Below are 24,068 nucleotides of genomic sequence, written 5' to 3'. Positions count from 1 at the left end.
ATATAAATAAAACAGAAATAATGTAAGTTATTTATTCTTTCTCTGTGGACCAGTGCCAAATGGCCATGGACCGGTACCAGTCCACGGCCCGGGGGTTGGGGACCACTGCTCTAGAGAAGGGATTTTGTTTGCTTTGTTTATGCTGAGTCCCTTACTCAGGCATGGCCAACATACGGCCCGCGGGCTGGATTCAGCCTATATGTAATGAATTTATGTGGCCCGCGATTAAATTTTTAATATTCTCCGCTACTTTAAAATCTCAGCTACTCAGAAGCGGAAGCGTCTTTGATTATTGGATATCAAGATATTTAAGAAGATAGTGATACGCGGAAAAGAATGCTGTGTGTGACTAATCTAGGGTTAACTTCCAATAATTGGTCGAATAGATTCGCAATACTTTTTTATTTTTAAAAAAAATTCCATTTTAAAGACTTACAACTTTTGTTGAACGAGTGTCTGTACTCGATATGAACTGTTTGACGTTTAGTGGCGATGTGAAACTCACATTCTTTTAGGCAGAGTTTGCCAGTGCGCACTCAAGGTCAAACAATTCGTTATTTTTGTGGTCAAGTGTGCTGAATCAAGTGACATTGTAGCATAGACAATAGCTGCAGTTGATAACTGAAAACGTGTCCAGTCTGTTTGTAAAACAAAATAATTGTTTAAACATGTATGCCAAGTGAACACTTGATATGTGATCAAAGGGGTTAAGGAACTGAATTCTTAATTTTATTTCATTTTAATGATTTCAGTTTAAATTTAAATAGCCACACATGGCTAACAACTACTTTATAAAACAGATCCAGAGCTTGATCGGATTCAAGTTAGGTTTTTTTGTTTGTTAAGTCTTCCTCTTCAGTGATATTGTGTCTGGTTGTCCCTGTTTTGTAATGTTATCAGTCATCATTGATAATGACCTAAATGCACTAATTTACTAGGGGTTGCAAAGAGAAGATGTTCTATCTCTCTTCACTTTATTAATTATAGTTGATAGTTTGGGAGAAAAATGGCTACTAATAATAACTGGAGAGAAATCCTTTTTCACTGTCCTTAGCATTTATGGATTTTACAGTATTATATGTTTGTAGGGGTTGCTGGTTTGAGTGTGGGATCATAGACATGACCCCATAGTGTCTGGCTTGAGCCCAAGGTCGCTGGCTTGAGCAAGGGATCACTGGCTCAGCTGGAGCACCTGGTCAAGGCACATATGAGAAGCAATCAATGAACAACAAAAGTGCTGCAACTACGATTTGATGCTTCTCATCTCTCTCCCTTCCTGTCTGTCTGTCAGTCAGTCTCTCTCTCACACACACACACACAAAAAAATGTCCTATCAGTTTAATTTAGATCCTTCCAAAGGTTTTCCATTTATAAAAGGAAGTTGGAAGATGTTCTAAACAACTAATAAGTCTGGAAGATAATACATTTTACCCTTATTTCTTATGAAAAAAAATGCCACAAACCTTTTTTTCTTTTTTTAAATAGATATTCTCCTCAAAAAGTGAATCCCGACTAAAACATCTGTTGCAGCGAGCCCCAGATTATTGCCCTGAAACAATGGTAAGTCTTGTTTAACTTATAACTATGGAAGCTTTTGTCTAAATGAAGTCATATAATGAGTTCCTTTTAGATTCAGCAAAATTGTTGATGTGAATGGGGTTGTAGTCACAGTAAAATGTTAGATTTATTTAGGTACTTTAAAAAGATCTTCACACAAATTGCTGGAATATGTCTTTTTTGTTGTTGTTTATTCTATGCTATAGGTAAAAAATATTAAATACAAATTTAGTCTTTAAATTTCATTATAATAGTTTATCTGGAATCTCCTTGTATTTTGACAATATTATGAAAACTGTGTTAACTAAATTTTATATTTATTTTGATTTTGGAAAGTTGCATTTTGGATAAGAGAAAATGTATGACTTCTGATTATTACTATCTTCCTATTTTCTGGTATACAGTAGATGTATTGTTTGCCTGTCTGAATCATGTAACTTAAAATGTCTCTAATGCTTGGGTAATTCTCAGTGTTTGGAATACTTGTGAACCAGGCTAAAAAGGTCTGAGCTTGCCATGAGAGAGCCTCTTTATGTATGGTAGCTTGCATTATGTGAAGGGGGGGAAATGACGATCACAGTTCTGACTGATACATTTTTCTTTAGTTACTCTACCGATACTTTTGTCTTTGTATTTAGAAACAGTGACTCCAGTAAGTGTCCTGAGTAACCAAACTAATCTTCAGTGCTCTTAGATGGGAAGATGGGAAAAAAGCAAGCAATATTTTGGACCTGTTTTATTTCTTATCTCTAAATAGCTTGTTGATACTCATATAGTCCTAGAACATTGACTGTATAGTTATAAACATAATCAAATCAGCTGTACATAATTTCTGTAAAAATTGTATTTAGGAACTGGTTATCTACATAAAAGCCTTTTGGTGATTACAATTTTAGGTTGAAATTTGGAGTTGTATGAATTCATCTTTACCAGGTAAGTAATAAAAGTGTAACATTTAGTGCTTCATTTTAAAACTTGTGATTGTAAAATCTGTGTCATAGTCCCATAACTTAATGTATAGCCTTGAATTTTTCTCCTGTCCTTCATATAGGCACCCTCATTTTCAAATGTTTTAATTCTCATGTATACTTAATACTTAAACTTGTATTCTTGTTTCTACTTCTACCATTCTATTGAAACTAGTTTTTGAAAGATCACCAGAATCTCTTAGTTCCTAAATCTTACAGCTTTTTCTCAGTACTTATGCTCTTTGACTTCCCTGTGACTTTTGATATTATTGACCACTACCTCTTTGTGACTCCACCTTGCCCTTTCTTAACTCCTCTTCTTAACACCTGCCCCCAACCCCTGCCCCCAATGGCTGCCCAAGGTTTGTGGTATTCTGTCTATGGTTCTCTTTTTCTCTGCACACTCACTCTGCTAACCGATCAGCTCTGGGAAGGTAACTTTCAAATCCAAGTCATTGTTTGTGATTTCTAGACATCTCTGCCTGGATCTCTGCATCTAGGTGGTAGCTGTAGTGCAAATCCAAAACCAAACTCATCTTATAATTGCCTCGCTTGTGAATGACACTACTAGAAACCAAATTATTTTTTACTGCTTTTTCTTTTTAGCTCCATTGATCCTCTGTAAAATCTTGCATCTGTCTTCACTACTCCTAGTTCAAGCTTTCTTATTACATTCTTGGGATAGAATATTGTAATAAACTTGTAACTGGTGTTTCAACACATCATAGCTTTCCTCTTGAGCCCTTCAAAAACAAGCCCTCAAAGGTTATTTATTTCCATTGGAATAAAAGCCAAATGCCCTAACCTGGCAATCATGGTCTCTTAGGATTATAGCTTACTTTCCAGTCCTGGTTAAATCCAGTGCTTTCAAAAGAGGGAATATATCTTATGTATCTCTGAACTTTAAACACTGTCATACAGTTTGAAGTTTGCATTTCAAACACTTTGTCTTCTTGGAATTGCCCACATCTTTACCTGTTTTTCTAATTATCCCTCTATCTGATGTCCTGGAATTTTATATTACACACACACACACACACACACACACACACACACACACTATTTTTACCAATCATAATCTCCATAAATGGGATAAATCATATATTTTATTTATTTCATAGTCCACAGAACATCTGATCGAGTGCCTTGTACATAGTAGAGGCTCAGAAAATGTAAATGCTTGTCAAACAATTTAAAATTTTCTAAGAGGCCCATTGGGTATGTGGAAACAGCAGTATATACTGCATTATGGTATAAAAGTTCAGAGTTTATGACCTACTGTGATTCCATTCAAAATTATATCTAAAACGTGAGTGATTCTGATTAGCCAACAGCAAAAATTTAAAGGAAACTATACTAGGTAATGGAGCTAGATGAGAGTCTGTTGTCTTTTTTACCCTTAAAACATGTAGGGAAAGCCCTGGCCGGTTGGCTCAGCGGTAGAGCGTCGGCCTAGCGTGCGGAGGACCCGGGTTCGATTCCCGGCCAGGGCACACAGGAGAAGCGCCCATTTGCTTCTCCACCCCTCCGCCGCGCTTTCCTCTCTGTCTCTCTCTTCCCCTCCCGCAGCCAAGGCTCCATTGGAGCAAAGATGGCCCGGGCGCTGGGCATGGCTCTGTGGCCTCTGCCTCAGGCGCTAGAGTGGCTCTGGTCGCAATATGGCGACGCCCAGGATGGGCAGAGCATCGCCCCCTGGGGGGCAGAGCACCGCCCCTGGTGGGCGTGCCGGGTGGATCCCGGTCGGGCGCATGCGTGAGTCTGTCTGACTGTCTCTCCCTGTTTCCAGCTTCAGAAAAATGAAAAAAAAAAAAAAAAAAAAAAAACATGTAGGGATACAGAAGCTTATGATATTCAATATTTTTAGCCAGTTGTAACAATTGGGGTGGCTCATATTATTACAGGGTGGGGCAAAAGAAGATTTACAGTTGTTTGTATGGAAAATAATACAATAATCAGTAATAATACAACAATAAACTGTATTTCCTGTACTCACAACTGTAAATCTACTTTGCTCCATCTTGTATTTTGAGAGTGTAGTCTTATCTGTGGGCCACTTGTTTGCTTTTATTTGTTTTATTTTGTGTTTTACTAGAATGCTTCTATTTGTTGTGTTAAGTCCTAGTTCTATTTGGACAACTGTTACCCATTGCCTTGAATTCCTGACTTTTTTTTATTATAGTTAATAATCTAATTTAATGTATATGTGAGTTTGAAGACCTATGTATTACATGGAACAACATAAAACATTTTTAAAAGGTAATAAGGAATTTGCAGCATCCCTACAAGCACATAGCTTTTTCCTTTTTTCATAATTACTACTTATAGATCCTAATTTTATTCTAGGGGTCATTCATTGACATTTGATTACATAAAGGGATTTAAAAATATATTAAAACACTTTATAATTTTATAAAATGATACTGTGGGGGCGGTAGCGGAGGGTAGAGGAGGATAGATGGTGATAGAGGGAGACAGCTTGGGATGGTGAACACACAGTATAGTATATAGATGAATATACTATAGAATTGTATAGTTTTGTAGAATTGTACACTGAAACCTGTATGATTTTATTAACCACTGTAACCTCAATAAATTTAATAAAAAAATGTTTTTAAAGTGATCCTGTAATACCGCTTGGTATCACAGTGATTTAATTGGACAAATAGCTGCTGTGCATAAACTGAACCAGAAGAGCCATTTTGCCTCATGATGAAGTGACTCCATCAAACCAGTCCTGGCTCACAGGAGATGTTCCTGCCTTTTTACTGAGTATTAGTTTGTAAATGGCATCATGGGTTTTATGTTACTGTATGTATTTCATATGTTTGAATTCAATACTACTTGTACCCCTTTTTGTTTATTAAGTTGGCATTTTTGTCTCTGCTTCACAGTCTGAAGGTGAGGAAGGCCTCCTCTTTGCTTTCCTTAACCTGTATGTCCTCTAGAGATGCTACTGACCCAAGAGTGAGAATGACCTACAGCAGTGGTCCCCAACCCCTGGACCGCGGACCAGTACCAGTCCGTGGGCCATTTGGTACTGGTCCGCAGAGAAACAATAAATAACTTACATTATTTCTGTTATTAAACCGGTCTGTGGCCCAAAAAAGGTTGGAGACCACTGACCTACAGGGTTTAGGGTGAGCAGGGAAGTGAGAGAGAAAAAAATGAAGGATCCAATAAGTATGCTGTGAGGGACCCTGAAAAGGTGGAAGTAAGGCTGGGGGCAGGGGCTTTATAATTTTGAGGCCCTTTTGTCTGAACTAGTTTTCCTGTAGACACCAACTTTGATCCACAAACTAATTTGGCATACTGTTTGTGTTTGTCACTACTTATGACCAAAACATATGAACATTTTGTATTTAAGGTGTGTTTAAAAAATCTGATGGCTGGGTTGGCTTAGGCTGCTGTGAACTGGCTATTACCTTGGAGTGTCGACAGGCATGCAAGCAGGTAATACTGGAGAACTGGGCTCTTTAAAAGCATGGAGTGAGTTTGGGTTTTAGCTGTGCATATGTCTTGAACCTTGTCCACCTTGTATCTTTGGAGAGGTGACCCATAAAAGCTGCAAATTTAGCATTTCTTGCATAGACCACTTCCTTTTAGACTTGCCACTTTTTCAGTTATGGCTGCTGCATGTAAGACCCTCAGCCCTCTCTTATTCTTACCTTTTCTGCCACACAAAGAAAGAGGATTCATAACTTATATCAATGTCTAATCATTATGTTGTATACCTAGAACTAATATAATATTGTATGTCAACTTTAATTAAAAATAAAAAATTATTAAAAGAATAAAAAAATATTACAGGAATTGAGGCCTTTTGTACTTTGCCTATGGTCATGCTTAGTCAATGCTGAATGACTCCAAATGGTTGTGTGAATTTGGGGTGTGCCTGGTTGAGAGCTGTTGATACAGTCGGCTTATTTTGCTTTTATCTTCTGTCTTTCATCCTGGGTTTATTCTTTGTTCTTTTATTATTTCTTTCTTTTTTCTTTTCTTTTCTTTTAATTGATTGATTTTTGGAGAGAGAACATTGATTTGTTGTTCCACTTATTTACACATTCATTGGTTGACTCTCTGATGTGCCCTGACTGAGGATCGAACCCACACCTTGGTGTTTTAGAAGTATGCTCTGACCAACTGAGCTACCTGGCCAGGGCTTGAGTATATTCTTATGTCCCTTTTCTGGTCGTAAGGTGAGCGTGACTCCTACAGTGAATTATGATTTATTTTTAATTCGATACATCTCTGGTCCAATTCAGGTTAGCCCCCTGAGCTCTTCCTCATTATGTATATTTTCATAGTGGTTGCTCAGAGAGTTTTGGAAAACTGGTCTAGTTCTGCATGACTCAAATGGTGGGAACAGACTTAACTAGGAAGTTTAGGTGGACCTGAAACCACAACTGGGAAGCCTTTTCTCATTTTCTTCTTCTAGCAACTATCCTCTAAACAGGAGTGTGTGAGACATAGTGTCATCTTCAGTTTCATACATACCACTACTTTGGGCACAGCCTAGTTATCTGCTGCTCTCCTCCAAGCATTGAGAGGAAGCTGAGCTGAAGAATATTACAACTGTAATGGATCAGGTGGGATATAACACAGTTGGCTGTTCACTCTGCTTCTTGCTCTCTACATCCTCATCAGCTGGCCTGTTCAGAATTATATGAGCTTAGGCGGTAGAACAAAGGACCAGAGCCCATGGCTCTAAAGCTGCATCTATGGGGGCTGATGTCATGTGGAAGAAGAGTAACCCCTCAGCAGGTTGTTTGTTTTGTTTTATGTAGAAAGTACATACTTAAATGTGGTAAAATCTTGCTATTTCTCTCAGGACTGGTTTCTTCATCTATAGAGATGATATCTCCATTAACTTGTTAAGAGAATTATATAAAAATACTATTTGTTAATTGCCAGGCACAGCCTTGCCCTCTTTAGTTGCCCCCTCTGTTTTATGTGGATCTTTTCTGAGGAAAAGTCAGTAGGAGAACTTAACAATGTGAAGGGTTAAAGAAAAAGCAAACTGTGAATATCCTGGCAGACCTTCACAAGAAAATTTGCTACAGAGTGGAATTCAGCTAAAAAAAAAAAAAGTTCTGATTTACATTTCTTTCAAAGTTATCTAGTTTCTGAAATAATAAAAGGACTATGTTATTATATGAGATTAAAGCCACAGAAAATTAGAATGAGGTTATAGCGTATTGGCTGATATTCATTTTCTATGTGTGTGTGTTTTTTTAAATTTTTATTTCTTGATTTTTAATGAGAAGAGAGAGGGGGGAGGGAAAGGAATGGGAAGCATCAACTCGAAGTAGTTGCTTCCTGTTGGTGCCTTGACCAGGCAAGTCCGGGGTTTTAAACTGGCAACCTCACCATTCTAGGTCGACACTTTATCCACTGCACTACCACAGATCAGGCTGACTGATGTTTGTTTTAAAGAAATTGCATGAAATGTGTTTGTTGTATATGAGGAACTTTAAAATATTAGAGCATAGGTGTTTTTTTTTATTCTGTGCTGATAGCATGTATAATAAAATTAATGGAGAAATTTATTGTCTTGTAGGCATCTTCAAAAAATGATATTTCCAAAGTTTGTAGGAAAGAATATGAGGTATGTATTTTATTTAAAACATTTAGATAGACTATTCAGATATTATCAGAACTGATAGAATCATTTAAATTTTAAAGTGATTTCTTCTTATATAAATTGTCTTTTACTTGACAAAAAAATATAACCTTAAAAAAATGTCATTTACCTTGTTTAGAAATGTTATAACTTTAATTGCTTTTTGTTTAAATAAAGTATTAATTTTAAATAAAAGCCTAAATCACATATACAGAGGATTTAACATACCATGTTTTCCTAACCAAGCAACTGATTGTATCCAAAGTTGTAAAATAGTTTTTCTTAGGTTCCATGTTCTCTTTTTCCTTTTTTTCTATTCCTTGACCCATCTAGGTATCCATTTTTATAAACCACCTCTAATCAAAGATACAAAATTGTATTGCTAGTGTGAATATCTTCAGATTTTCCTGGGATCTTGCATTTGGGGTGAAAAAGTATTAACTTAAAAGGCTGTATGAAATCTGAAGGACTCCTGACTCCCACTGGTGGTATTCCCAGCTCTGTGGTATCGATATGGGGGAGTTATTAGGGCAGAGGTAGGGGAGCTATTTCATATCATGCAAATATGTACACATTTTCCCTGATGTGAAATGGCTCCTTATTGGGACTCCTTTGTTCTGTTTCTAGAACTCCGTGGTTAAATATGACAGTATTATTGTTTTTCATAGTATAAGAACATGTAATTAAGGATACTTATGTGCATATGCATCATTCATTATCTTTATATATAAACATTGGCATTCCTTTTTTGCTTTTAATAGTCTGTTCTCTTAGAGAAGATAGAACAGCTTTCTTAACTGTTTCTAGAGTATAATCCTGATACCTTTTTTTCCCCTCAAATCTTATATCTCTTGATTAATATTTTTAAATTGGAGAATCTTATTTATCTTTTGACTCTTTTTACCATTTGCTAATTTATATCTGTTCTCTGAAGACAAATTTCCAAATTACTTGCAACTCTCCTCTGTTCTTATTGAAAGGAGTAGTGCTACAAAGAAGTAAAAGATCTTTTTTTTCTTATCTCTCTACCTTTGAAATAACTAGTTTAGTTTCTCTTGAACAAAGTGGCTAACTATGATAATTCCTTCTTTTCTCCCACATGATGTCTGACACTGTCCATCTCCTGTAGCCTGTCCTCCATTATTTTAGTGTGCTTCCTTCTCTTGTCTGGATTTCTGCATTGCCCTAGGAAGTCTGCCCGTATGTGTTGATGAAGGACGGGACAGGAAAGGTAAGAGAGATTAAACACTGTCCTATGAGAGAAATACTAAGAGTAGTTCACTTTCCTCAGTCTATCCTCTCTTGGCTTAGAATTAAAAACCTATTTTCCAAAAAGCTTCATGCCAAAGATGGCTCTTATATATATATATATATAAAGTTGAACCTACAAATTATTCAAGATTATTCAAGGCTCAGTTTTTTTGTATGTTCTTTAGAAATAAAAAGAGAGACAAGAGCACTTCAGCCCAGAAAGAGGGGTCTGTATTATAAACCCTAAATAACAGTCACTCATGATTGTTGCAGTTTAGTCTAGAGATAATGGCTATTGGCTATAAATTGAATTGGGTAAGTTTGGTATTGTGCAACCTATTTTAACTGGATTGGTTATTTATCAACAGTAGAATAATTTATAAAACTGGATATCTTTCCCTTAACATTTGAGTGGTCCCTGGGATGAACTTCTAGATGTATAAGCTTTCAGGCTTACAATTTTAGGGGTTAGCATTTACCCAGAAGGATGGTTTTGTGTAGTTTGATTAGAGAGTCAGAAAGTGAGTAATTATATTCAAAGGAGCTAATGTTTATCTTTACTGGAAAGCTGATGCAGAATCCCTTTTGAGGGGATTTTCTAAGAAATTTACTTATATGAATAAACTTTAAAAATGTTTGATGCCATTTAAGATACTGGGTTGTTGTTTTATCCAATTAAGCTCAGATAAATCAGTTAAATATAAGACATTCTTATGTCTGATTTTATAATATCTGGTTTTCTTATGCAAATCAAATATTTATTGAATACTGAGAGGCAGCTTTGTGTGTGTGAAAGAGCACAAACTTTGGAGTCAGACATGAGTTAGAATTCTGACGTTTAACTTCATATGTTAAAGAGCTATCTAACTGAGTCAAGATAATTAAAATATATACTGCTCACACAGGGCTCAGGGAAATCAGAAAGCAGAGTGAGCATGTTGGAAGCTATCAGGCAAAACTGCAAAAGAGAGAGGCCTGAATAGATTGGTATAATTTGGGTAAGAAGACTGGATCAAAAGCATGTTAGCAAAAATGCACATGGCCCTTATGGGGAGCAGAAAGAAGATACGCCTATTTGGGGCTGAGAATCTGATTACATAGGCAAAGTCGGACCAGATTTTTAGAAAGATGGTATTTTGGGGCTCAGTTCATTATTAAGTAGAGAGAAATGAAGATTCTGTAGTAAGAGATCAACATAACAAAAACAAGTCCAGGATTTTAGAAAGCTTAAAGTCTTAGTTGTGTGCAGACTAAATTTTAGATCTTCCCAAGCCTTAGTTAAAAATGGATGAGGTGCAGAACTAGAATAATAGCAATAGAGTCATGTATTTAGGAATAAATCAGAGATTAGAAGGGAGAATCCATCCACATTTGTTATGATGGATTGAATATAGGAAATGATAGTTGGTAAAATATAAAAAAACAATTATTAGTGAATTGGGAGATAGAACTGAAGAAATTACATGGAATAGCAGCACATGGGGCAGGCTGAAAGAGAGTTTAAGGGAAATGGAGGATAGAGAAAGTCTTCTAATTAGAATACTAGAAGAAGAAGAAACTATATGGGACATATTCAATGTTTAAAGAAACATAAATCCCCCAGCAGGATTTTAAAATTTTTATATATTATAGACATACCTCATGGCTAAAGATTTTTAAAGTAGTCAGAAAAAAGGACATTGCCTTTAAAGGATATCAACAGCTGAGTTCTCAATAGCAACAGAGGAAGCCAGAAGTAGAATAATACCTAAACTGTTCTAAAAGAAAGTAACTATTAATCTGGAATTCCATATCCAGCAAAAAAAATTTTTTCAAAAAAGAAGGCAAAATTAAGATATCGCCAGAAAACAAAAACAGAATTGCCCTACTGGACCCTTATAGAAGTACTGCTTTAAAGGAAGTTCTAAAATAGCAATAAGTATTAGAAATGCAAAAGAAAAAAGAGAATAACAATTTAAAGCAGGTACAACACACACAGATTATTTTTAAAAAGAATATATTTTTGAGTATTTTAATAAAGAGAGAATACACAATAACAATAGCATATACCTTGGGAAGATTGTTTAAAGAAATTGAAGTATCTTGAATGTTAGGTCTTTCTAAATGTAAAGACCTATATCTCAAAGGTAGTTAGGAATACAGGACTAAAGAAGAGGAAAGCTATGCCCAAAGTCAACTGCAGAAACCCTTGAGTTTTGAGAGTGAAGGAAAACTTTATGAAAAGAAAAAGTGTAGGGAAAAAAAGAAAAAGCTTAAAATAATGTAGAGAGCTGGGTTTTGAAAACTGCTTTCTTAGGGAACTAGAAGAGAAGGAACCAAATACAATCCATTTTAGTATGAGAGAGGTCCATTCCTCTCTCAAAGTGGAGTTCAAAATGAAGCGAGATAGTTCAAGAAAAAGAGAACTTCCTATCACTGGAAATGTTCAAGCAAAGGCTTAATGGGTTCACCTGTTATGGAGGGGATTTCTGCAGTGGGCAGGAGTTTTGACTAATGATATCCTACCTCTACAATTCTCTGACTCTGACCGATACTTGAGAAACAGTACTTCCTTCAGTACTTAAGAGTACTTCTTTCATAATCACAGCTTTTTGGTTAGAGCCACCAAAATCAACCAGTGGCTTGATAACTCTGATATGGACATGTTCAATTATCATTTCCAGGTTCTGCATGCATATTCACAGGCTTGGTCCTTGGCCCACCTAGAAGTATTGGTCAGGCCACCTGGGTTCATGAATGTGTGCTGCTGGAACCAGGGATGATCTTAAAATAGTTAACAACTGGCATGTCATAGGCACCAACAGTCAGAACAAATGCTGGCCATAAACCACCAGTATGGCCATACTACTGCACACTGGCTCATTACAACTGAAGTAAAAACTAACACATGCTTTTCATGAAGTGTGAGGCATGTGGTGTAATTTTTTAAATTGTCTGTTGATAGTTTTTTTCTTTCTTGAACATCATAATAAACATTAAGATGATCTGAGGCTGGTGACTATCCAGGCAGTGCCTGATGAGACAAATTTTAACTTCAGTTTAATAAATCCATTTTGTCCCTTTGTGTCAGAACTTGACCTGCCATTCTCTTAATATAATGGCCATAAATATGAAATGCCTTTTCATTTGCTGCATGACCCAGTGAAGTACAGGGCTACAGATTTGTCATCAGACTTACGTTTTTACTTGTTTCTTTCTTCTTTCAAAGACTTCTTTATGCTTTCCTTTATATTATTTTTAGAAATGTCATTTTCATGTTTCTCATTTCTTTCCTAGCTTTCTTCAGTCCAGTCATTTGATGTTATTGAAGAAAGATGAGAAACTATGAAGGAAAGTTAGGAAATATTTGTCAGGACCTATTTTTTTTTTTTAATAAATTTTTATTGATGTTAATGGGATGACATTAATAATTCAGGGTACATATATTCAAAGAAAACATGTCTAGGTTATTTTGTCATTAAATTATGTTGCATACCCCTCACCCAGAGTCAGATTGTCCTCCGTCATCCTCTGTCTAGTTTTCTCTAGGACCTATTTTTTAAAAAATCTTTAGTCATGTAAATTTTTAACTAAAAAGTTGCTAAATAAAACCAAAATAATATTCTGACCTGGAATTCTGGTTCTATGAGAACACTAAAATAAAATTAAGACTCTCTGTATGTTAAAAAGAGGCTCTGAGAAGCGAAAAAACAAAGATGGTCGGCCTTGTGAGCTTTAGGCTCAGTTCTGTTCGCATTGTTCTATCCACACAAGACTAAATGCATAAGAGAAAGGTGCAGATATGTGTTAAGTATTGTTTTTTGAATATTCACCTTAAAAATTCAAAATGTTATACAATAGAAAGCTTTCGTTTACTTTTTGTACTGCAACCACTCAGGTCCTTAAGTTACTAGAGATATTTTATGCATATAAAAGTCAATATGTACATAGAGTCCTCCTTTACCCCCTAAACTTTACACATGATAGCCTGCTGGACACTTTGACCTCTCCCTGGGTGCCAGTGTTTGGTGCATATTTATGTCTGTCTGCGTGGGCTGTCCAGTGTATTCTTAGGAAATGTCAAAATTAAATGTTTTATTTTAAAGATTTCTATGTATTAATTTTATTTTGTTCAATTTTCTCTCAAATAAACCTTGATTCTAGATTTACTACAAGAAACATAAAGAAAAAAGGATTTAAAAAAATAGCTCCATTTAGAGATAGGATTATAGGGATGTCAACAGCAGCAGGATTCTCTGGATAGCTAGAGACTTCCTACCTACACTACACTTCAGTGTGATTAGATCTGTGTGGCAGTGGTTCTAAGAATAGAGAAAACAGTTAGCTGTGGGGGATTTTAGCGCAAAGAATCATGTGGCACTTTGCTCCAGCAAAGCCTTCAAGGACCTAAATGTAAAGATTCTTTTAGTTAATGCTTGGGAAATGCCAAGAATTGTCATGCTATAGTATATCGAAGACTGAATGGGCAGTTTGGTGAATGGTAAAATGCTATATGGTTATACTATATCAGAATAGATTTGAACCGTTACCTGCAGCTGATGAGCTCCAAAAAGAGCGAAACCTATTAGGTCCTGCAGTACGGGTTTAGGATAGTGTAAAACCTTGATTATGTTCTGTTTGTATATTGTTTTGTTTTGTAATATTTTGTATTATAGTTTGGGGAACAGAATAACTTCTATTTAGTCTCCTAGTGCTAGTGTACTTCCTCTCTAGTCCACTCTTTTGAGAAGTCACCTGTATGAGATCATCCCAAAAAGGAAATCAAATCAATCAGATTAGATTATGGCCTGGTTTAATCTAAATGGCCAGGTTTCCCCCCCACACCCCCACCCCAGGAAATTTCATCTGCCATAGCTTCACTGCCCCTTGTATGATGACAACTCCAGAATCTTCTTTGCTAGCTGCTTTTATATACTCCTGAATCACTCCTGGATATATATACTTTTGATGTTCAATTAGCATTTCAAATCAACCAAATTGATTGTTACTCTCCCTACCTCCTCCACCTCCCTTTCTCTTGACTCTGCTACATGCATACATACATCCCAAAACAAAAATTTATTTTTCTTACATGTCTTGCTTGGTTGTTCCAGTGTAGTCCTCCCAGACACATAAACTAAAAACCTAAGAGGTATTGTCTACTTTTTCCTCTTTCTCACCATCTCCCACAAATAATTGGCTATCAGGCCCTAAAATTTCTCTTTGAAATATATCTTAGATCAATTATCCTTTCCAGATCAATTACTGTCTTAACTCAGGCCTTTATACCACTTCTCTGGGCTATTACAACAGATGCCCAACTAGCTTTCCTATCCTTAATTTCTCCTCTTACCTACCATCTATCTCCACTACTCCTAGAGTAGTCTCTTGAAAGACAAAATGTAGTCATGTCACTCCCTTAAATAAAATACATGGTCAGTCATGGAAATTGCAAGTTGCATAAGGGAGGGAAGAGTCAGAGGCTAAAGAAAAGCTTGATATACCATGCTGAGGAACGTGAACTTTATCCTATAGGTGAGCCATTGAAGAGTTTTGTTAATTGTAGTTGTACAGCCTGTTTGTTTTCCACAGAAGTCCCTCTCCCTGAATCCATCCAGTAATATGCTGGAACTAGCATTCTACTACTAGGGAGAACTGATTATTAAACATTCAGGAATTTCACAAGCCAGTTTTTAACTCGAAAGCTGCCATGATGCGGGTATTAATGCCACAGATATCTGCAAATACTGTGAATTAGGACTCCCTTCCAACCCTCTAGAGAGCTGATCCAAGCACACCACTACTCCTACCCAACTGGCAACCTTTGCCTCAAATTTTGACTCAGGTGGTTTCTATTTAAGACTTTTTCTGGCCAGTTGGCTCAGTGGATAGAGTATCAGCCCAGCATATGGATGTCCGGGTTCAATCCCCAGTTAGGGCACACATTAGAAGTGACCATTTGCTTCTCTTCCCCTCCCTCTCCCTCTTTTCTCTCTACCTCTTTTGTAGTCAGTGGCTCAGTTGGTTCGAGCATCAGCCCCAGGCACTGAGAATGGCTTTATTGGTACAAGTGTCAGCCCAGATGGGGGTTGCTGGGTGGATCCCAGTTGGGGCAAGCGTCAGCCCAGATGGGGGTTGCTGGGTGAATCCCAGCTGGGGCACATACGGGAATCCGTCTCACTATTTACCCTCTTCTCACTTAAAAAAAAAAAAAATTCTGCCCAGTTCTTTTGCCTCCACACACATAAAATTGATTGCAACTTCTAAACCCCTTTACATGCTTCATTATAGCATTTATCATCTTACTGGATAACTGTTCACATGTCACTTTTTAATACTATTCTCTGAGTTCTTGGGTGCTGAGTCTGTATCTCAATTGTCTTTGTATCTGTCATCCATTTATTCACTCAACATTCATTGAAATTATACACACCAAACAGATTTAATTTGTATCAGACACTGCTCTCAGGTTACAGAGATGAAAGGATTTAGCCACTATCTGCAAGAAATTCATAGTCTAGTTCATGAGAAGAGAGAAATTCAAATAGTTCATTACAATACAGTGAGACAAGGACATTGCTAGAAGTCTGTACAAGACACATTGGTGCCCGGAGGAAAAATCCTTGTTCAGGGTAATTGGAAAATCTTCAAAGAGCAGGTAAGACTTAAAGAATGAACAAAAACTTTTTGCCTGTAAAAAGGTGTTACAGTTAGTATTTTTATAGATAGAATTTTTTAACTGAAGTTTTTTTTACTTTGGACAGCTGAATTACAGTTTCTTTGTTTCAGAATGAGTAGCAGTTTTATGTGGAAACCTTGTATAAATGTCTACAAATTAGGCATTCTTTGGATAAGTAGAGAAAGCACTGAATGTAGCACCTCCTTGAATAACATCATTTTGTTCGGTATTGTTTTGTAATAATGTTGATGAGAGATGCTGTAGGAACTTAGCCCTTGTTTATAGCAATTAGCCTATGGTAAAATTGCTATCATTACATGTCCTTTTGTGAAAGTCACAGAACTTATCAACAATGTTAGGTGAAGACTTACTGTATTTATGTTATCACAATAATGTTCCAGCTATATAGTGAAAGCTTTTGGATTTGAGGATCTCTTGGGAACCTGTCAACTCAAACATACTGACGTATATTTTGGGTCTCTGATGTTGTGATAGATTTTCACCTCAGTAAGACTGTAACTGATCTATTCTAGAGTAAAATGAGTGGGATGAGGGAGCTGTTATAGGAAGGCACACTGGGTATAGTACCGGTGGCAGACGGTCAAAACAGGCTCCATATAGTGATATCTTGATTATATACAAATAATTATAAACCCTCACATACCTCCTGCTTTTGCCACAGATGGAGAGCAGACATTTGAAAGACTTACTTGACTAAGAACCCAAGATTGGCTATCTTAAGAAATGAGGAAACTATAAGTTAATGCTGTGACTCATTATGTGTATATCAAGAGCCCTGTCAAACTAATCAGCAGTGAAAGGTAGAGTTACCTGTAGTTTATACCCAAGATGTAGTTTATGCCTAGTTTTCTAAGGTTTGAAATCTTTTATCAAAAAAAGGTATGTGATTAGAGTCTGTGTAATCATAAGTGTAAAGAAAGCAACAGAATTGATGAATTCATCAAATATGGGTATACTTGAATGAAGAACTATTCTTTTTTTTTTTTCTGAAGTTAGAAGCGAGGAGGCAGTCAGACAGACTCCCACATGCGCCTGACCGGGATCCACCTGGCATGCCCACCAGGGGGCTATGCTTTGCCCATTTGCTCCGTTGCTGCCAGAGCCATTCTAGCTCCTGAGGCAGATGCCATGGAGCCATCCTCAGCGCATGGGCCAACTTTGCTCCAATGGAGCCTTGGCTGTGCAAGGGGAAGAGAGAGATAGAAAGGAGGGAGGGAAGGGTGGAGAAGCAGGTGAGCGCTTCCATGTGCCCTGGCCAGGAATCGAACCCAGGACTTCCACACGCTGAGCCAACCAGCCAGGGCTGAAGGACTATTCTTTTAAACAGTGAAATTGGTAGAGATAAAGATAGAGATATAAAAAACAGTATTAACACTAGAAGTGGTACCATGTGGAATATAAAAGTTTTGGTTCAACAAATTAGAGTAAACTATGTGTGAAGGGTCTATCAGTAAACATTAAGAGAAATGAAAGATACTTAGAGAACACCTCTGAACTCTGGATGTGACATCAGAGGAGACAGCTGTCCCCTCTAAATCAGGGGTCCATTAATCTTTTTTGTAAAGGGTCATACAGCAAATATTTTAGGCTTATAGTCCGTATGGTTTTCATCCACCCAACTTGGCCATCTCAGTGTGGGTGAAAGCTAGGGTCTATAGGTATTCCTCCTTTCTAAGCCTGTCTCTGGCTTCTGTTAAATAAGGAGTTAGATTAGATAGTCTCTGGCATTTTTCAGGTTTTGCGTCCTTTAGTACCTCTCTCTGAAGCCAAGTGATCCACAGGCTGAGCCAGAGTGATATATTTTTTTTGTTTGTAAGGTCAATTTTTAAAAATCCAGCTTGAACAAATTTGTAAGTTTATATAGAGCACGGTTTTTCAACCTTGGCACTACTGACTTATGGGGTTGGATTCTTTGCTGAGGGGAGCTGTCCTGTGGATTATTGGATGTTTTATGGCATCTTTGGACTCTTTAACTCACTAGATGCCAATACACACATGTTCCTCCCCCCCTCCCCAGTTTTTTTTTGTGACAACCAAAAGTATTTTTAGACATTTCCAAGTATCCCCAAGGAAGCAAAATCAAACCTAGTTGAGAACACTGCTCTAGAAACTTTAAGAATAACTAGGAGAGCATCAAAAATGGAACAACTTGCCCAGGGGTCTCAAACTCACGGCCCGCAGGCCGCATGCGGCCCGCCGAACAATTTTGTGCGGCCCACAGACTAATCCACGAAGTTCAAAATATTTTGGATAAAATTAAGTAAGCCTAGGGGCCTACTTGTATTTTTCATTTCTCTAGCGTCCTAGCTAGATATTAGCTTAGTTAACAGCAGTTGTGATGCGAACTACAGTTTCTGGTCGTTTTGTGACACTGAGTAAACTGCATGTACGATTGTGCTTGTTGTACTGATTTTTTTTTGTTTTCAACTGCAGTGAGAAAAGTGTTGCGTAACAGTTGCCTTTTGTAGACCTAGCGCGGCCCGCCTAACGGCTGTGATCTTGCTCTGCGGCCCACATGCTGAGTTGAGTTTGAGACCCCTGAACTAGCCTATTAGAAGGAGAACAATGGGAATTGTATTCACCCAATTGAAGGAGGCTGGACAGCTGGTAACAGATTGCTTTTTAATACTTTTAATCATTTCATCTAAAATGTTCCTGAAACCAGTGAACCCAAATAGAAGGCTATCTATAATGAGTAGTTGAAAAGTCAAACCAAAACCAAAAAAACATCGATGAAGAAAGATATAAAAATGATCATTATTTTAAAACACCAAAATATTTACTTTTTACCCATATTACTTTATAGGATCTCTAACAAAGAATTTATACTAGGTGATTTAATTAGCCTTCCTCTGTGAGGGCTTGGTATTTTGTTTTGCTTTAAAATGATAAATCTGGGATACGGTATTTTCAAACAACAGCTCCAACAGGGGTTAATATCCAAAATATATACCAAAGTCGTACAACTCAACACCAAACAAACAAACAATCCAATTAAAAAATGGGCAGAGGACCTGAACACACTCCTAAGAAGAAATACAAATGGCCAACAGATATATGAAAAGATGCTCAACTTCACTAGCTATTAGGGAAATACAAATCAAAATGACAATGAGATACCACCTCTCACCTGTTAGGATGGCTATTATCAACAAAACAAGTAATAACAAGTATTGGAGAGGTTGTGGAGAAAAAGGAATTCTCAGTCACTGCTGGTGGAGATGTAAACTGGTACTGCCAATGTGGAAAACAGTATGGTGGTTCCTAAAAAAAAATAATAAGAATGAGAATAATAGCGTTACTACATGACTCAGCAATCCTTCTCCTGGGTATCTACCTGAAAAGCTTGAAAACATTTATTTGCAAAGATATATGCACCCCTGTGTTCATTGCAGCACTATCCATGGTGGCCAAGACATGGAAACAACCAAAATATCCTTCAATAGATGACTGGATAAAGAAGATGTGGTACATATATACAATGGAATAATACACAGTCATAAGAAAAGATGAAATACTACCATTTGAGACAAGATGGATGGACCTTGAGAGTATTATGCTAAGCAAAATTAGTCCATCAGTAAAAGCTAAGAACCATATGATTGCACTCATATGTGTAATACATATAAAACAAACTCATAGACACAGACAGCAGTATGGAGGTTGCCAGAGGGAAGGGGAGTGGAGGGTTAGTTACTAAAAGGTAAAAGGAGCCAAATGTGTGGTGACAAAAGATGATTTGACTTTGGGTGCTGGCTGCACGAAGCAATATACAGATCATGTGTCATAGAGATCTACACTTGAAACCTATATAATCTTACTAACCAATGTCACCCCAGTGAACTCTATTTTTTTACAATGATAAATCATGTAGTTTACTCCTCCAGTAGAATATTATTTATTGGAAAAAATGAATGCAGTACAGCTTCACACACCTATTTAAATGGATTTTTGAAGGTAGGTTTTAAATATCAGTAAAGCTGATCCTTTAATAAGTCCCAGATCACATAGCCAGCTTGTGATTTAGCTAAATTTGAAAGCAAAAATCATCCCTATTCAACAGTATCTGTGCACTTGATTTCCAGTTACCTTTTATTTCTGTCCATATCATTTCTTTTAAAAATCCATTCTCTTCTAATTGTGAGTGATAGTAATTATAGCTAATAAGCCCTGAATATCCAAATGGCTTTTTATTTTTTTTTATTCTTCTTTTGCTTTGTATTTTCCTTACAGTGACTTGAACACAGTATAATATTTTCTATATAGTCATCTAAGAGCTCTATAAACACTAATTTGATTCTCAGGCTCTGCTTTTGACTTGTTCTGTGACCTTGGACAGTTTCTCTCTCCTGCTGAGAAAAGCACTTCTTCATCTGAAATGATAGAATTCCCAACTCTGTTCCCAGGATGGCTATGTAAGAATCATGTTTGAAGCTTTGTTTAAAATTTAGATTTTTGTGCTTTCCTCCTTCATTCTGTTTCTGTAGTCTCGGGTAAGGCTGAGGAAGCCCAGGTGATTCTAATGCATGGCTCAGTTTGAAAACAGTTGGAGATGAGCTCTAGGGTTCTTTCAACTCTCAAATGCAATGATCATATCAAATATATATTTCTCTAAAGGTCCTTTATTATATCATTTCCTGGAAGGTTTTTATACACCTGAAAGAAATAATTGATATTAATACATTGTAGCTTCCCCCATATACACAAATTGGTACAGCCTTATGTAAACTTGGTCTACCATAACATGTCAGTCAGTTAATGGCTCAGGTGATAAACTTGATCCCCAATATGTATGAGAAGATGGTTTCCCTTTTCACTAGGATATCTCATAGCTTCTTTGTTTTCGATCTTGGATTTAGAGAATAAAATGGTTTGCTATTCTGAGTCTCGTATAATCATAAAGTGGGATAAAATTAGAAATTCTGTGTGGGTGCTGATTTCTGTTTGTTTTTAATTTACAGAATGCTCTTTTCAGTTGCATTAGCAGAAATGAAAGTAAGTATATTATTGATGGTTATACAAGCAGTCAAGAGAAAAACATTGTTTACAGAATATTATTTAGCTGCTATAAATATTGCCAAGACCCTGGCATTGTAAATTTGACCGTTAGTAAACCATCTGAAGGAATGTGCCAAGCAGAATTCTGATAGGCACCTTCCTCTGGAATGTTCAGGTCATTCATTCCCATGTCCTGATTGCAGATTTACAAAGCAAATACTAGTGCTAGTGCTAGATGTGGTAGAGGAAGATCATGCCCCACTGGAGTAAATAGGATCACTTTCAGAAGTTAAGCACTCCCACATCATATAACATGTCACTTGCCAAGGGCTCCCTCTCAGTTCATTCAGTAGACACTGACTACTTGCTCTATGCGGGGCAAATGCACCTCCATAGGAGACACACCCTGTACACAAAGAACTCTGTGATGTGGATGTGGGATGGTATCACTATAAAAGTGCTGTGGAGTTCAGAAGGAGGGAATCACATCCTGCAGGGTGCTTAGTGGTGATTTCATGGAGTTGGTGGCTGAGCTGGGGCATTGAAAGATGGAGAAGATGTGAATAGTGAAGATTGGAGAAATGGCATTCCAGATGAAGGGAATAGTGGGAGAAGTGAGAGAGGAAACACATCTAAGAAGCAAAGAGTTATTTAGATTAGCTAGGCAGTGGGATGTATCAAAGTATAATAAGAAATATTAGCTGTCTATACTTTATCCTCTGCCTTTTCTTACCAAGTCTTAGTTCAAGATTTGGCAGATAATCTCTGGCTCACTGGTGAGGAAGACAGCATATTGGGAAATCAGATGATAGGCATTGGCCCTGGCCAGTTGGTTCAGTGGATAGAGCAGGCGTCCCCAAACTACGGCCCTCTGAGGCCATTTATCCGGCCCCCCACCACACTTCCGGAAGGGGCACCTCTTTCATTGGTGGTCATTGAGAGGAGCACTGTATGTGGCGGCCCTCCAACAGTCTGAGGAACAGTGAACTGGCCCCCTGTGTAAAAAGTTTGGGAACCCCTGGAGTGTCAGCCCAGCAAATGGATGTCCTGGCTTCAATTCCCAGTCAGGGCACACAAGAGAAGCAACCGTCTGCTTCTCCACCCCTCCCTCTCCCCTTCTCTCCCTCTCTTCCTCCTGCAACCGGTGGCTTGATTGGTTCAAGCATTGGCCCTGGATGCTGAGGATAGCTCAGTTGGTACAAAAGCACCAGCCTCAGGTGCTATAAATAGCTCAGTTGATCCAAGCATCAGCCTAAGACGGGTTGCTGGGTGGATCCCAGTTGGATTGCATGTGGCAGTCTCTCACTATCTCCCCTCCTCTCACTTAAAATAAATATATAAATTAAATAAAATAAAAAAGAAGTTGGGCATCTTTGTCCTATTCCCACTTTTCTCCTCTGTCCTCCGCACCCCCATATTACCCCCACTTTATCCTCACTAATGTTGACAATGATAAATGTAGCCACTATTAATTGTTCTTTGTGATGAAATGAACTATTCATCAATGAATGCAGTAAGTTTGGTAGTGATTACAAGTCAAAAACTTAAAATGGCACAATAGGTATGAAACAGTTTCCTTGCCCAGGAAACTGAGGCCTGCCTTGCATTAATTCAGTCCTAGTTTAATTAATTTGTATATGATTTTATCATTATTATTATTTCTGGAAGTGTCAGAATTCCCTGCTCATTCCCTGGGCTGTGGAATTCACCAGAAATCTGATTCTGATTCCTCCATAGCCATCTCGAATAATTATCAGAGATTTTCTACCTGCCTTTCTCTTACCCTTTTCTTGCTATGTCTCTGTCCTGTCTCCCTTCAGCTTCCCACAGACCCTTTGGCCTCTCTGTGAAGGTCTCTTGCTCTTTTCCATTATAAATCCCACATCTGCAGCCCCAGCCACTCATCTAACTCTCCCCAAATACCTGAAATGGTCCTCTTGATTTATAAAAGTACATAAACCTAGAATCAAATATAGGTTTTACTTTTCTTTTTTTTTTTTTTTTTCTTTTCTTTTTTTCATTTTTCTGAAGCTGGAAACAGGGGAGAGACAGTCAGACTCCCGCATGCGCCTGACCGGGATCCACCCGGCACGCCCACCAGGGGCGGTGCTCTGCCCCCCAGGGGGCGATGCTCTGCCCATCCTGGGCGTCGCCATATTGCGACCAGAGCCACTCTAGCGCCTGAGGCAGAGGCCACAGAGCCATGCCCAGCGCCCGGGCCATCTTTGCTCCAATGGAGCCTTGGCTGCGGGAGGGGAAGAGAGAGACAGAGAGGAAAGCGCGGCGGAGGGGTGGAGAAGCAAATGGGCGCTTCTCCTGTGTGCCCTGGCCGGGAATCGAACCCGGGTCCTCCGCACGCTAGGCCGACGCTCTACCGCTGAGCCAACCGGCCAGGGCTTACTTTTCAAAATTGAAACAGGTTGTATCAGTTGTGAGATGAAGACTAATTCTATTTAGGCATATTCTTACAGCTGTTCAAACATTGTAAATCTTTTGGGCTTTTGTTTCAAGTCATGGTTATCAAATTTATGAAATGATCCTGATATCTCTTAGCTTTTCTGTTCTTATTTTATAAATGTGAGACATTGGGGTCCTGCTTTATTTGGGGGTTTTTTATTTTGTTTTGTTTTGCTTTGCTTTGCTTTGCTTTGTTTGTAACTCCAATGTGGAAAGAAGCTGTTCCAGTGGTTCTCAACACGGGCGCTGTTGGCATTTCGGGAGACAGTCTTGGCTGTGTGAGACTCCTGTACGTGGCAGAGCATTTAACAGCCCTGCCCCTCCCTGCACTAAAGGACAGCAGTGGTCCCCAAGTCATCATAAAAACTAGAAACGCTTCCATCTGCATTCAAATTCTCCTGGGGGGGAGGGGTGTTGTTCCTGCTGGAAACTATTGGCCTAAAGTTGACCAATAGTGACTTTCTTATACTAGTGAGCACTGAATGTCCCCATGGCTGTGCCTACAGTAGTGCTGATTTTAAGTACTTGCCTTCTTTGG

The 24,068-nt window shown here is 37.9% G+C and overlaps 1 protein-coding gene across 1 annotated transcript in view; it reads left to right on the top strand.

The window, feature by feature from the left end:
• RECK (reversion inducing cysteine rich protein with kazal motifs) overlaps positions 1-24,068 on the top strand; it is a 78,700-nt gene that overhangs the window by 20,243 nt on the left and 34,389 nt on the right. Inside the window, exons 3-7 of the mRNA XM_066367664.1 lie at positions 1,486-1,560; positions 2,454-2,490; positions 5,890-5,975; positions 8,083-8,130; positions 21,037-21,070. Of these exons, the coding sequence (XP_066223761.1) occupies positions 1,486-1,560; positions 2,454-2,490; positions 5,890-5,975; positions 8,083-8,130; positions 21,037-21,070 (280 nt within the window). The remainder of the gene's footprint in view (positions 1-1,485; positions 1,561-2,453; positions 2,491-5,889; positions 5,976-8,082; positions 8,131-21,036; positions 21,071-24,068) is intronic.

This window comes from Saccopteryx leptura, chromosome 2 (assembly GCF_036850995.1).
Source record: "Saccopteryx leptura isolate mSacLep1 chromosome 2, mSacLep1_pri_phased_curated, whole genome shotgun sequence".
Lineage (NCBI taxonomy): Eukaryota > Metazoa > Chordata > Mammalia > Chiroptera > Emballonuridae > Saccopteryx > Saccopteryx leptura.
Note: the sequence above shows the minus strand (reverse complement) of the source record. Positions and strands in the feature narration are given on the sequence as shown.